Raw genomic sequence first — 13,944 nt, 5'->3', positions numbered from 1 at the left:
CAAAATAAGTGGAACACAGGATAGATTTGTTGTAACGGCAGTCTATGCTAGATGTAGTGCCCTTGAAAGATTGGAGCTTTGGGAGGACCTGGAGTGTATGACAAGCCAAAGTTTCCCTTGGTTAGTGGCGGGAGATTTCAATACTATTGTGGATGATTCAGAGAAGCTGGGTGGATTACCAGTATCAAATTTAGAAACACATGATTTTATTCAATGCATTAATTCATGTACTTTGAATGAGTTGAGGTTTACGGGCAGTATTTTTACTTGGTGGAATGGGAGAATTGAGGAAGCATGCATATTTAAAAGATTGGATAGAGTTTTTGGAAATAATAGTTTTATGAGTCTTTTACCAGAAAGTGAGGTACATCATCTAATAAGGCAAGGATCAGACCATGCTCCCTTACATGTCGTGTCTAACTCAAGTCAGGAGAAAATCATTAGGCCTTTCAAGTTCCTAAATTTTTGGACCAAACATGCAGACTTTCAAAAGGTGGTAGAGGAGAGTTGGAGGATGCAGGTAACTGGCTCTCCTTTCACTATTGTTCATACAAAGATGAAAAGACTGAAGGCAGTACTGGCGCAGTGGAGTAAGAATACATTTGGAAATATTTTTCAAAAGATTGCAACTTTGGAAGATGTGATAAAAGAGAAAGAGATACAAATGGAGATAGCACCTACAGAGGCAAACAGGGCAGAACTCAGTAAATCCAATGCTGATCTGAAGAGGTTTATGAAAATTGAGGAAGAATTCTGGAAGCAGAAAGCTGGGATGAGGTGGTTTAAAGATGGGGACAAAAATACAAAGTTCTTCCATGCCTATGTTAATGGAAGAAGGAAGAAACTGAATATTAAAGAAATCAGAACAAGACAGGGGGACATCATTACTTCATCACAAAACATAGGGGAAGAAGCAGTTAATGTCTTCGGGGAGCAATTCACAGAAACACAAAAAACAACTGATTTTTCAATGCTTCAATGTATTCCCAAGATCATAACTGACAACCAGAATTATGAAATGGAGAGGGCTCCTAATAAAGATGAGGTGAAGAATGTGGTTTTTAAACTAAATGGGGATAGTGCCAGTGGACAGGATGGCTTCTCAGGGCAATTTTTTCAAAGTTGCTGGGAAATCATTGGTGATGATGTATGGAACATAGTAAGGGCTTTTTTCAGTGGATATGAGTTGCCAAGATTCATAACACACACAAATCTAGTGATGATACCAAAGAAGGAAGTGGTGGATAATTTTGGGGACTTAAGACCTATTAGTTTGAGTATGTTTGCTAACAAGATTATATCAAGGCTAATACATGACAGAGTTTCAGTGGTGCTGCCGAGATTGATTTCAAATAACCAATCAGGTTTTGTTAAAGGAAGAAGTATAACTGAAAATGTGCTTTTGGCTCAGGAAATAATAAGGGACATCAACAAGAGGAACAAATTGCATAATGTAGTGGTAAAATTGGACATGACAAAGGCATATGATAGAGTCTCATGGAAATTCTTAATTCAAGTCTTGAGAAGATTTGGCTTTTCTGAGAGAATCATTGACATGATAGTGCGGCTTATATGTAATAATTGGTATTCAATGTTGATAAATGGGAAACCATTTGGTTTCTTCCCGTCTTCAGGAGGTTTGAAACAGGGTGACCCCTTATCCCCAACTTTGTTTATAATAGCAGCTGAAGTTCTGAGCAGGGCCCTAAATGGTTTATGTGAAAATGCTGAATTTAAGGGTTTTGGTTTGCCTAAATGGAGTCCGCAAATAAACCACCTATCTTATGCTGATGACACTATCCTTTTTTGTTCAGGACACCCTAAATCAATGAGGATGATGATGTCTGTGTTAAGAAGATATGAGAGGGTGTCTGGACAAATGATCAACATAGACAAGAGCATTTGTTACCTACATGAAAAGGTCCCCATAACAGTGTGTAATCAAATAAAGAGGATAACAGGAGTCAGGCAAGGTAATTTTCCTTTTACCTATCTGGGCTGTCCTATTTTCTATGGCAGGCAAAATAAAAGGCATTTTGAACTCCTTATTAAAAAGGTGGTTAAGAGAATGGCCATGTGGCAGAATAGACTCTTATCTTATGGGGGAAGGTACATTTTGATATCACATGTTTTACAATCAATGCCCATGTACTTATTATCAACCATGAATCCACCAGTCAGTGTTCTATACCAATTACATAAGTTGTTTGCAAAGTTTTTCTGGGGAAATGCAACTGGTTCAAAGAACAAGCACTGGGTGTCATGGGAAAGCATGTGCTATCCCAAGGAAGAAGGGGGGTTGGGTTTCAGGTCTTTACATGATGTATCAAAGGCTTTGTTTGCAAAGCTTTGGTGGAAATTCAGAACTTCAAGTTCTTCTTTGTGGAGTGGTTATATGTGGAACAAATATTGCAAGAAATTGCACCCAATTATAACTACAGGTAGGGGTGCCTCACATGTGTGGAGAAAAATGGTAATGATAAGAGAGGAGGTTGAGCACAATATATGGTGGCAAATAAAGGCTGGAACTTCCAGTTTTTGGTTTGATAACTGGACAAAATTGGGAGCTCTTTTCTATATTGAGAGTGATATGGATAGTGAGGAAGAAGTTGAAGTACAGGAGTTTACAATTTTTGGTGAATGGGATGCACATAAACTAGCAACAAAACTTTCAGCAGAATTGGTGGAGTACATTCTGGAGAGTATAAAACCACCTAGTAATGAGTATCAGACTGATGTCCCTTGGTGGATGAGCAGTAAGCAGGGGAATTTCACTGTTAAATCAGCTTGGCAAACAATGAGGAAGAAACAGGAGAGGAGAACTGACTATGCTTTTATTTGGACCAGGGGGGTTCCTTTTAAGGTGAATTTCTTCTTATGGAGGGTTTGGAAAAGGAGAATTCCTACTGATGATAATTTAAAAAAGATGAAGATTCAAGTAGTTTCAAGATGTTGGTGTTGTGATGAAAAAAAGGAGGAAACAATGTCCCATAATTTTCTAACAGCTTCCTTGGCTAACAAGTTATGGAGGCAATTTGCTAATTTTGCAGGTGTACGCATGGAGGGGATGCATTTACAACAATTAATCATTGAGTGGTGGAAATTCAACACATCACCACAACTACAAAGAGTAATGAGAGCAATGCCAGCAATAATCACGTGGACAATATGGAAGAGAAGAAATAATATAAAACATGGAGGAAATACAACATTGAGTGGAATGGTGGTGCAAGTTCAAGATATGGTCAGAAACCTTGTGAAAACTTTATATCCCTGGATACATCTAGAGTCCAATTTGTGGCCTGATATTGTCATGAAACTAAAGTGGTACACTCCTAAATTACACTATCATAGTGTACTATGGAAACCACCAGATACACACAGGCTGAAATGCAATACGGATGGGGCATCCAAAGGGAATCCGGGACTCAGTTCTTATGGCTTTTGTCTGAGGAATTCACATGGAAATTTGATATATGCAAGAGCAGCAGGAGTGGGTACTACTACTAACACAGAGGCAGAGGCAGTGGCAATACATGAAGCATTGGAGTATTGTTGGGAGAACAGGCTGCGAGAAGTAATAATCGAAACCGACTCATTGTGTCTGATGCAGATGATAAGAGGGCTTTGGAAGATACCCTGGGATTTGGCGGAAAGAGGAGAGATTATAAGGAAGAGATTACAACAATTAAATGCAAACATCATCCATATTTTCAGAGAAGGCAATAATGTGGCAGACCTATTAGCTAATCTGGTAGTTGAATCACAACAAAGAAAAGAGTACAACAATTTTGAGGAGCTACCTACCAACATCAGGAGACAGATCAATATAGACAAAGCACAAATACCAACTTTGAGGATCAGAACCAGGAAAATCAATATTCAGCACTGAGAATAACAAAAGCATTTGTAGATAGTAAATAATGCACATGACTACTGCAGATCGTTACAGAGCATACCTACATCAAAATACAAGAATCTGCCACATTGCTACCAGGAGAGGTAAAGAAGAAAACATAAACGCAGTACAACGAGCTAAAGAGTATTGCCATAGATATCAAAAAGTTACATCATACAGACGAACAAGTAAATGGTTTGGTTGTTACCGTTGGAGCTTTAGAATCGGAGGGACCGAGACACCACATCTACATCTGAGAAAAAGCACAAAGGAAAAGGAGATTAGCTTGCAAGAAGAGGAACGCACAACAGGACTGATTAAGGGACAATCCAAGCTCAGAGAACTCTCATGTTTACATTTGGGGATGAATCCCGACCTATACACAACCTTCAAAAATCAAGAGAGGAAGAAAGGAGTAAACAACGAGAGAGAAAGGAAGCAGACTTACCGGATAGCATCAAGAAGTGATCGACAAAAGAGACACACCGGCTGGAAATTTCTGAGACAGAATGATCGGAAATGGAAGGTGGAGGAACAGTGAGTTTGCTTCAACAACAGATAGAGAAAGGAATAAATTAGGAAATCTAGATTTTGGTTTTATTGGGCCTTGGGCCATTGTAGTTGTTTGGATCTAATTTTATTTTAATAAAAGGCTACGGGCCATAAATTTCAATTAAAAAATAAAATAAAATTGAGGTGCACCAATTTCCAAGGCGACTAATGCCTAATGGCTCTTGAAATCTCCCTACGACTTATATGATTTTTTTTGTTCCGTATTTAGCCCCTTAACTTGGTTATCAATGCGGACCAAACTTACTATAGCGTCTTTAGCCAGAAGCAGATACGTAACAACCCATTCTCACAATTGCCAACAACCCACTCTACCTCTTCACTTTAACTCTCTAAGCAACTATGATGTTTCCTCAACTAACAAAATATTACATGATCTTGTCAAATATGGATCTTTAACCTCTGCACGCCACTTGTTTGATGAAATGCCTAAACGTGATGTTGTTACATGGAATATCATGATTTCTGGATATAGTCATAATGGGTTTCCAAGAAAATCATTGCACTTGTATAATAAAATGGTTTCTAATGGTATTATAGAGAATTCATCCACTTTCTCCTCTATATTGACCATATCTGCTAATGCAGGTTTGTTTAAACAAGGGGTTGAGATTCATAGCAGAGTTGTTGTTTTGGGATGTAGTATGAACTTATATGTTGCTAGTTCACTTGTTAATATGTATATAAAAATGGGGTTTATAGATTTTGCTTTTAAATTGTTTTATGACTTACCTAAACGAAATTTACCGATATGGAACTTGGTTTTACGCGGAATTTGTGAATTGGGTCGGTTGAGTGAGTTCTTAAGATTGTATAGTGATATGAAGATGGAGAATGTCGAGCCTAATGGGGTTACGTTTTGTTATTTGATTCATGGTTGTTGTAAAGAGAGACTTGTTGACAAGGGCAGGCAGCTGCATTCCCATGTGATTAAGAATGGATGGTTAGAATCAAATATTTTTTTAGCTAATGTATTGGTGGATTTTTACTCTGCTTTTGGTATTTTGGTTGATGCCGATAAAGCATTTGAATGTATTCCACCTCAGGATGTCATTTCATGGAATTCAATGGTTTCCGTTTATGCTGCTAATGATTTGTTACATGAAGCTGTTCGACTCTTTGAAGAGATGAGATTGTGGGACAAACATCCCTCTGCTATGTCGTTCGTGGCATTGTTAAATTTATCAAGTCGCGGAAAGGAACTGCTATTTGGAAAACAAATACATAATTTTGTTATAAAAGTGGGTATTGATTATGGAAGTGTCCTCATTCAGTCAGCTTTGATTGATATGTATGGGAAAAATGATGACGTTCAAAGTTCAATTGATGTATTCCAGTGTTCACATGAGAGAAGTCTCGAATGTTGTAATTCAATGATGACATCTTTGCTGCATCTTGGTTTCCTACAAGATGTGTTTGAGCTTTTTAGTTGGATGGTTTGTGAAAATATTGTGTTTGATGAAGTGAGTTTGTCCTCAACAATTAAGGCATTATCATTGTATTCCTCTCCTAGCTTGGATAACTGTTGCTTGTTGCATTGTTGTGCAATAAAATCAGGTTTTGATTCTGATAGTATGGTCTTATGTTCTCTGATTGATGCATATTCAAGATCTGGACAGATTAGATTCTCTCAACAGATTTTTGAAGCACTTCCCTCACCTAATATTTTCGGTTTCACTTCAATAATTAATGCATATGCTCAGAAAGGAATGGGATATGAATGCCTTGCAGTGTTTGAAGAAATGATCCAAAGGGGTCTAAAACCAGATAAAGTAACATTCTTGTGTATACTGTTGGGATGCAACCATTCAGGTCTAGTCGAAGAGGGGAAAATGATTTTTGATTCTATGAGAACTATTCATGATGTCTATCCAGACAGGAGGCATTGTTCATGTATGGTGGATCTTCTAGGCCGTGCAGGTCTAGTCAATGAGGCAGAAGAGCTGCTAATGCATGCTTCATCGGAAGGAGATTCTGTCATGTGGAGCTCACTTTTGCGAAGTTGCAGGATTCATCAAAATGAGCATGTTGGAAGAAGAGCAGCTAAAAGGTTAATGGATCTTGAGCCAGAGGATCCTTCTTTTTGGTTACAGGCCTCAAATTTTTATTCTGAAATTGGAGAATTCGAAACTGCCATATACATTCGAGAGGTTGCAGTGGCGAGGAAGATGAGCAGAGATATTGGCTATAGTTTAATTCGGGTGCATGAGTTCCATTAAATATACACTTGATAAAAAAGAGGGTAAAAAGGATATCATGGCTGTTTGGTCTGCAGGACATGCTGGATATACTTTTTCTTTAAAAAATATATCTACCAGAATGGAGAGACTTTGTCTGACTCTATACTTTTGAAGCAAGGACACTGTGCTGCTTATTAACCGACTCCAATACCAAAATACAATACAAGTTTCAGAAGAAATTTATATGCATTGTTTGGTCTCTCCAATTACCAAGTAACTTTTTCTAGTGCCCTTTATCTTTTTCAAGATTTTCACATTTATTGATGAAGTAAAACTACTGTAGAGGTAATTTGACTGTCTAAAAGGGGAACCTTTGAAGATCGGTGCTGTAACATTTATTGTTGTATGGGTGAGAAAGAATCTACAGGAGCATTTTACTTATGAATAGTATGTTGAACCATGGCTGAGGAGTAAAGCAACGATCTCTAAAATGATATTCTTACACTTAAAGTGTGGGCTTGTAGAAAATGAAACACCTTTATCTACTTTCAAGCCAAGCCATATAACCCCACTAAATCATCCATTTTCAGCACTAATACATCCATATAAATTAATACTCTGTGGTCTCCTTTGATTTATGTAAAATCTAGAAATACAGAACGAATACCAGAACCCCCTAAATCATGGCTAAGATACTCTTCTTCTTGTTTCTTGTTTGGCTAATGGGGGCTCTTGGGGCTGCAAACACCAACTTTTTAGATGATGTCATCCTGTCAGAGCTTGATGATTTGGATGTAGAAGATGGTGATGAAGCAGAGTTGTTTGACCTCCCCAGATGGGGAATTGAACGCGGCAACAAGATTCTTGTCAATGTAGATAGCTTTGGTGCAGTTGGTGATGGCGCTTCAGATGACACCAAGGTAATTCATTTTAAAACTGGAATATTCGCCACAAAGATTTGCTGATCGACTTCTACCTGTTTTTGATTACAGTAGATTAATGGATTGAAAAAGTGTTCGGCAACTAGAAATATGACCATCCTGTATTTACTCCATTCATAATCGAGGTTGTCTTTCATACTGATTGCTTACAGGATTCTAGTCTTTACTGATTAGTCTCCTCTTCTAGTGGGGTGGACAACATAGACTACCAATGCTATCTTTTTCTTGAGTTGTAGATTATCTGTGTTGTTGTTGTTGTATCTGTGCAATTTGCAAGTACCTTCTCCCACTTTGTCAATTGTACCATCTCAGGCTTTCGTTGATGCATGGAAACAGGCTTGTTCAACACCAAAATCAGTCTTCTTTGTCCCTGCAGGACGCAGTTATCTAGTAAATGCAACAAGGTTCCGAGGGCCTTGTGTGGGCATACTGAGAGTCCAGGTTACACTAATTACATCTACTTCATGTCTTGTTTCAGTTTTTGTCCTCCATTTAGCATTTACTGTAGAAGAGACTTATGCATATTATACTTGGTTGAAATTGTTATTGTTTCCCTTATAGCATCTATTAAGCCAGCTCAAGCGTACCTTACTATTGTCATAAACTGGAAATGTGATTACACACAGATTGAAGGAACTATAGTAGCACCGGATGATCCTAAGAACTGGAATTTTGCAAAGAATGGACGAATTTGGCTTGGCTTCTTTAACTTGACTGGAGCTCTGTTCCAAGGAGGAGGGGTTATTGATGGATCAGGCAGCAAATGGTGGGCAGCTTCATGCAAGAAGAACAAGGCTAATGTAACTGATACATGCACTACGTATATGTTCTTTTATGTTTTGACAGATAAAGATGACTGTCTTATTCTTTCTTGTTTTTTCTTGTTTTGGATTTTATCCCGATAACAGCCATGCGTAGCAGCACCGACTGTAAGTGGACTATCACGAGGATCTCATGTTTAACTCCTATCATAATTGTGAAATCAACTTACACAGAATTCTAAATTGCAGGCTTTAACTATCTATGGGAGCTCAGGTATAAAGGTGAAGGACCTAACAATCCAAAATGGCCAACAGATGAATTTCGCCATTTCTCGATCAGACTCTATACGCATAACTGGTGTTACAGTGTCTGCTCCTGAAGACAGTCCTAATACTGATGGAATCCATATAACTGAATCTACAAATGTTGTACTCCAGAATTCCAAAATTGGAACAGGTCTTGACATGTCCCATATTATCTACATTCAGATCTCCTTATTTGACTGATGTTGACGTCAAGAACAAAAGTTGCAATATTATGTGATCTTGTCTATGGGATAAGATAGACTGTAGAAAAGTATCTCTTTTGAAAATGACATTTTAGTGTGCAACTGTATTGCTTTCTTAAATGTGCCTCTCAATAAGGCACTTCATATCTACCACAAACCTTGGCTTGAGCTCTGTGCATCTCTCACTATACTATTGAAAAAGCTAACTGGCAAACACGTATGAGTCCTCCTTTCATGCTCTGTGTTTTCTCAAATAAACTGGCACATGCAATGTTTTAATGGACGTGTCTTTATTGATATCATGAATGTTCAGAGAATAAATACTGGTTAGCTTCCTTTCTTATTTAGGTGATGATTGTGTCTCTATTGTCAATGCTAGTTCCAGTATCAAGATGAAGAGAATTTACTGTGGACCTGGCCACGGAATCAGGTAGTGCAATTTTCAGTTATCGTTGCCCTTTTAAATTACCTTTAGAAGTTCTGCAGAAGGGACCTAAGAGTCGATAAATAAATTCAAATGTCAAATTATGAAAGAATAAGCGAAAATATCATCCTCACGTTGTCTTCTAAACTGATTCTGTTGCATGAATGATGCCTGCCAGCATTGGGAGCCTTGGTAAGGACAACTCTATTGGTATAGTTACTGGGGTTGTACTTGATAATGCATTTCTCAGAGGTACCACAAACGGTCTGCGGATCAAGACATGGCAGGTATGCCGTTTTTAGCATTGTGTAGCACTTGAATTTGTCCCTATATATGGTATTACCCACATGATTGTTTGAAAATTAAGACTTCTTGGGTGATTTTACAACAGCTTTCCTTTTAATTAGCAAATAACTACAGTCTCAGTGCACTTGACATGGAAAAGATCTATTTAACTATACAAAATTCTGAGCCCCGACGAGGAAAAGCATACCTAGTTATCAATGGCACCTAGATTCTGTCTGAAAATAAAGAATAAATTTCATTTTATCTTAGAAACAGAATGACAAAAAGTCCTTGTTTTCTTAGGGAGGATCAGGTTATGTGCGTGCAGTGCGCTTCCAGAATGTAAGGATGCAAAATGTTTCCAATCCTATCATCATTGACCAATTCTATTGTGACTCACCAAAGTCTTGCCAGAATCAGGTATTCTTCTCAATTGTCATGTTTTCAATTGATAATGTATTACTTCGCAAAGGAAATAAATAAGATTCTCTCCAATAGTTGGAAAAGTTAACGTGACACTTGTTCTTGACATCATAGACATCTGCAGTTGAGATAAGTGAGATAGTATACCGGAATGTTAGTGGTACTTCAAAGAGCCAAAAGGCAATCAAATTTGCATGTAGCGACAACGTGCCCTGCAGCCATATTGTTCTGAACAACATCAACTTAGAGACCAGAGATGGTACTGCTGAGGTCTACTGCAACTCCGCCACAGGGATTGGTTATGGTTATATTCATCCATCAGCAGAGTGTCTCAACTCCTCTGACAAGAAAATTAAGCAGAAAACGGATGCTGGACTTGACGAACCAAGGGAAGAATACATCGTTCATACTGAGCTATGAATAGCCATCCACATGCCATCACTCAAACACATATTTTTAATATACATCTCGTAGTTTAGTTCTTACTTATTTGAGTAATCTCAGATTCTGAGATTCCTAACTAGGTAAGATAACAGATAAATACTGTTATACAGAGATTCATTAAAAATATTTATATAAGACATATTATATACATAATTTTCTTCCATGATAAGCTGAATGTAATACACAAATTTATTGAGAATTATGTTCAGTGTGTAAATATATTGAGAGGACCATTTTCTCATAGCTATGGTGAGTACTCCCTCTCAAATATTCTAAACCTTTTAATTTTAATTAAACATACTAATGCACTTCTCAACATTAATAAACAAAAAATCAGAAAATTTTATTTTCTCTATACGTTTGGATTCATCTCCAATTTCTTTTCTGAACATTGATCATGCCCTCAATCCAGGGCTCATGAGTATCGTAACTGTTCGAAATATATACCATTAATCAAATGCTTACATTTATTACTTATTAATATTATTGATTATGTGTTTAAATATAGTATTTGTTATAGAATAACTGTTTATTCAATTTTAATAGAATTTTTTTAATAGATTATATGTTCGTCTATGTGTCCACTTACTTATATGGTGAATGATTTGGTTTATAAAATTTAGCTTATACACAAATGATTAAATCATCAGTTCTTATAAGTATAAAGTTTATGTTCATAAATTTAAAATGGAAATTGGACAAAGCTCTCAGTATAATTGTATACGAGTTACATATATTTATCTTGATTATGAGAATGACAATAATTTTGACTTCTTGTGTATGTATTAATCGGATCAAGTCAAGAGAGTATTTCATAGTGACTTAATAAATAAATTCTCTAGTTCATTAAATATATTTATACTCTTAGGCTTAATATAATTATTATTAGCTATGTATATTGTTTATTATTTTGATTTATTATAAAACAAGATTCTTTTGTGAGTAAATATGTCTAGTAAATTAAATGATAACAATATATATTGGCAAAATAATAGTTAGCTAATGAAATCCATCTCTCAATCTGGAGATTGATGATACACCTTTATAAAGACTTGCAAGTTTTCATGTGTAAAAATCAGCAGGTAAATTTTATGTCCGACAAATAAAATAAGTTGAGCAAAAGTCTAAAGAAAATAGTCAAAATTAAATTATCGGTCATTTAATGGATTAGTATTTGAATCTTATGGAGAATTAAATGAGATTTAATGGAAGAATTTTGAAATTAAACTGAGGAGTTATATATTATGGTGGCTTGTAAACTTTAAAATATATGACCATTATTTTTATGTGGCACAAACTTGTTTTGAATGAAAATCATCCATTTACCTAATCTGAGCATCAAAATGGCCAGTTTAGGTAGATTTACACTTTGTTTTGAGGGTTGTTACGTATTGTTTCATAATATATCGTATTGTGTTGTATTGTATTGTATCGTACTATATTGTTTTATTGAATACAATGTTCAGATAGATTGTATCGTTCTTCTTAGTTATATAATGTCACATATCCATAATTTAAATAATAAACCTACAAGAAAAACAAGGTACATGATAGAACTATATACTATGAAAAGGTAGGATAAAAGATGAAATGTGATTATTAAATAATATATAAAGACATAATGAAAAGAAAATATTAAGGTAACGATGCGATCACACCAAATCGTTCGTTACATAAAATAGGTCTTTTCGTCATTACCTAATGATGGATTTAAATGATATGATACAATAAAATTTAAGTAACAATCAAAACAAACATTTAATTTAAACTAACCATACATAGGCCAAAAAGTGTCTTCAAGAAGAAGAGTACTCCATTTCATGTAAGTGTAAGCTATCATTATCATTCATGTGGGCTGTGGCAAACAGGAGGCGTAACACAAGTTGCTATGACAAAATTAAATGATGATGCCTTTAGATTGCAGCAATCACCTATTTGGCTCTTGGTGCTGTGTGGATGTGCCCTTGCATTATTTATTTCTTTTTTATGACATGTTAATTTGACGAGTTTGTATGCACTCTAATTAATTTATCAGACATTTTGTTATAACTCATAAGTACAAAATAAAGAGAAATTGATATGTATATTAGGAATGGTAGAATAGATAATTTATATGGGTAATTACTCATATTTTTTGAGTAAAACACGAATAATACTCATATTATTTATTTAAAAGTGGGTAGTTAAATGGGTAAAAGATGTTCATTCATAAAAGAAAGAAAAGTGATTGTTGGGGGGCACCTGGTAGGGGGTGGACTAGTAAAAAACTTAAATTTTCTTAGGAAAAAAACTCAAATATGTCATTGAACTTTTAGAAAAGGCTCATATTTATGTCATCAATTAAAAACACTACTAAAAAATTGTCAAAAAACGACGGCCAAAAAGCGACGGACTGCGTCGCCCTTTAGAAATTTAAAAAAAATGAAAATTAAAATAAAAGCGACGGACTCCGTCGCTTTTTTTAAAAATTCCATAAAAGCGACGGACAGCGTGGTTTAGTCCGTCGCTTTTTGTAGTTTTAATTTTTTTAAAACCCAGAAAAGCGACGGATAAACCGACTCTGCCCGTCGCTTTTCTGGAAATTTTATTTTTAAAAACCCAAAAAAGACAACGGAAAAAATACCACGCTGTCCGTCGCTTTTATGGAATTTTTAAAAAAAGCGACGAAAAACCACACTGTCCGTCGCTTTTCTGGAAATTTATTTATTGAAAATCCCAGAAAAGCGACGGATAAACCGACACTGCCCGTCGCTTTTCTGGAAATTTTATTTTTAAAAACCCAAAAAAGACAACGGAAAAAATCCACGCTGTCCGTCGCTTTTATGGAATTTTTAAAAAAAAGCGACGAAAAAACCACACTGTCCGTCGCTTTTCTGGGTTTTAAAAAAAAATTAAAACTCAAAAAAGCGACGGACTAAACCACGCTGTCCGTCGCTTTTTCTGCAATATTTTTGACAGTAGCAGATCTCAGCTTCTGCTGCCCACCTGCAAATTCAATTCAATTCAATTCTACATTATTCAACCCAATCAAACACACACAATTATAAATAGTCTAAACAAAACATAAAATAACAAACTTAAAATTACATTCAAAAGTATTTAAATCATAAATTAAAGACTTATAAAGTCTTTTAAAATTCGTTTTAAAATTTCAAAAAGTTCATAAATGTCCAGAGATCTAAACTAGGGAGTGAGATCTACATAATCATCCTCATAACTCTAGTCGTCGGTGTCATCGGGAGCCGAAATAGTAGGTCGACGAGCGAGGTTCATCACTTGTTCTTTGATTTGCTGAACGGTCTCACTCATGCTTTGTTGTTCAGCTACTCTTTTCCGCTCCGACTCTGCTAGTGCCGCTGTAAGTTTAGTTATTTGATCCGACATAGCAGCAATTTGAACACCGTCAAGTGCCTCAGCTTGACGTGACGATCCAATACTTTCTAAGCATGACTGAAGGCGTCTAACATCGTTACGAGAGCCTAGACCATGATCCATCTACAAAAATATAG

At 36.1% G+C, this 13,944-nt stretch overlaps 2 protein-coding genes and 1 long non-coding RNA gene across 4 annotated transcripts; 2 read left to right on the top strand and 1 right to left on the bottom strand.

Moving 5' to 3' along the window:
• Positions 1–3,830: 3,830 nt before the first annotated feature.
• On the bottom strand, positions 3,831–4,516 carry LOC107061152 (uncharacterized). The gene is made up of 2 exons (XR_001473799.1): positions 4,347–4,516; positions 3,831–4,151 (listed from the first exon to the last, which is right to left on the bottom strand). It is a non-coding gene; the product is annotated as an uncharacterized lncRNA (long non-coding RNA).
• Positions 4,517–4,662: 146 nt separating this feature from the next.
• LOC102578221 (probable polygalacturonase At1g80170) lies at positions 4,663–10,718 on the top strand. Of its 2 annotated transcripts, none has more exons than XM_015309973.1 (9): positions 4,663–7,568; positions 7,926–8,030; positions 8,216–8,389; positions 8,498–8,518; positions 8,600–8,807; positions 9,208–9,289; positions 9,462–9,570; positions 9,872–9,988; positions 10,106–10,718. In XM_015309973.1, exons 1-9 carry the CDS (start codon positions 7,332–7,334, stop codon positions 10,409–10,411), a joined length of 1,359 nt encoding a protein of 452 aa, XP_015165459.1. In that variant the 5' UTR covers positions 4,663–7,331; the 3' UTR covers positions 10,412–10,718. The 2 variants fall into 2 exon arrangements, with proteins under 2 accessions (XP_015165459.1, XP_006350275.1); XM_006350213.2 differs by having other exon boundaries at positions 4,666–7,568; positions 7,902–8,030.
• LOC102606213 (pentatricopeptide repeat-containing protein At4g33990) lies at positions 4,894–6,687 on the top strand. Its single transcript, XM_006350212.2, has one exon. The coding sequence runs from the start codon at positions 4,894–4,896 to the stop codon at positions 6,685–6,687; it is 1,794 nt and encodes a 597-aa protein (XP_006350274.2).
• Positions 10,719–13,944: the final 3,226 nt, after the last annotated feature.

Source organism: Solanum tuberosum, unplaced genomic scaffold, assembly GCF_000226075.1.
Source record: "Solanum tuberosum cultivar DM 1-3 516 R44 unplaced genomic scaffold, SolTub_3.0 scf00115, whole genome shotgun sequence".
Taxonomy (NCBI): Eukaryota; Viridiplantae; Streptophyta; class Magnoliopsida; order Solanales; family Solanaceae; genus Solanum; species Solanum tuberosum.
Note: the sequence above shows the minus strand (reverse complement) of the source record. Positions and strands in the feature narration are given on the sequence as shown.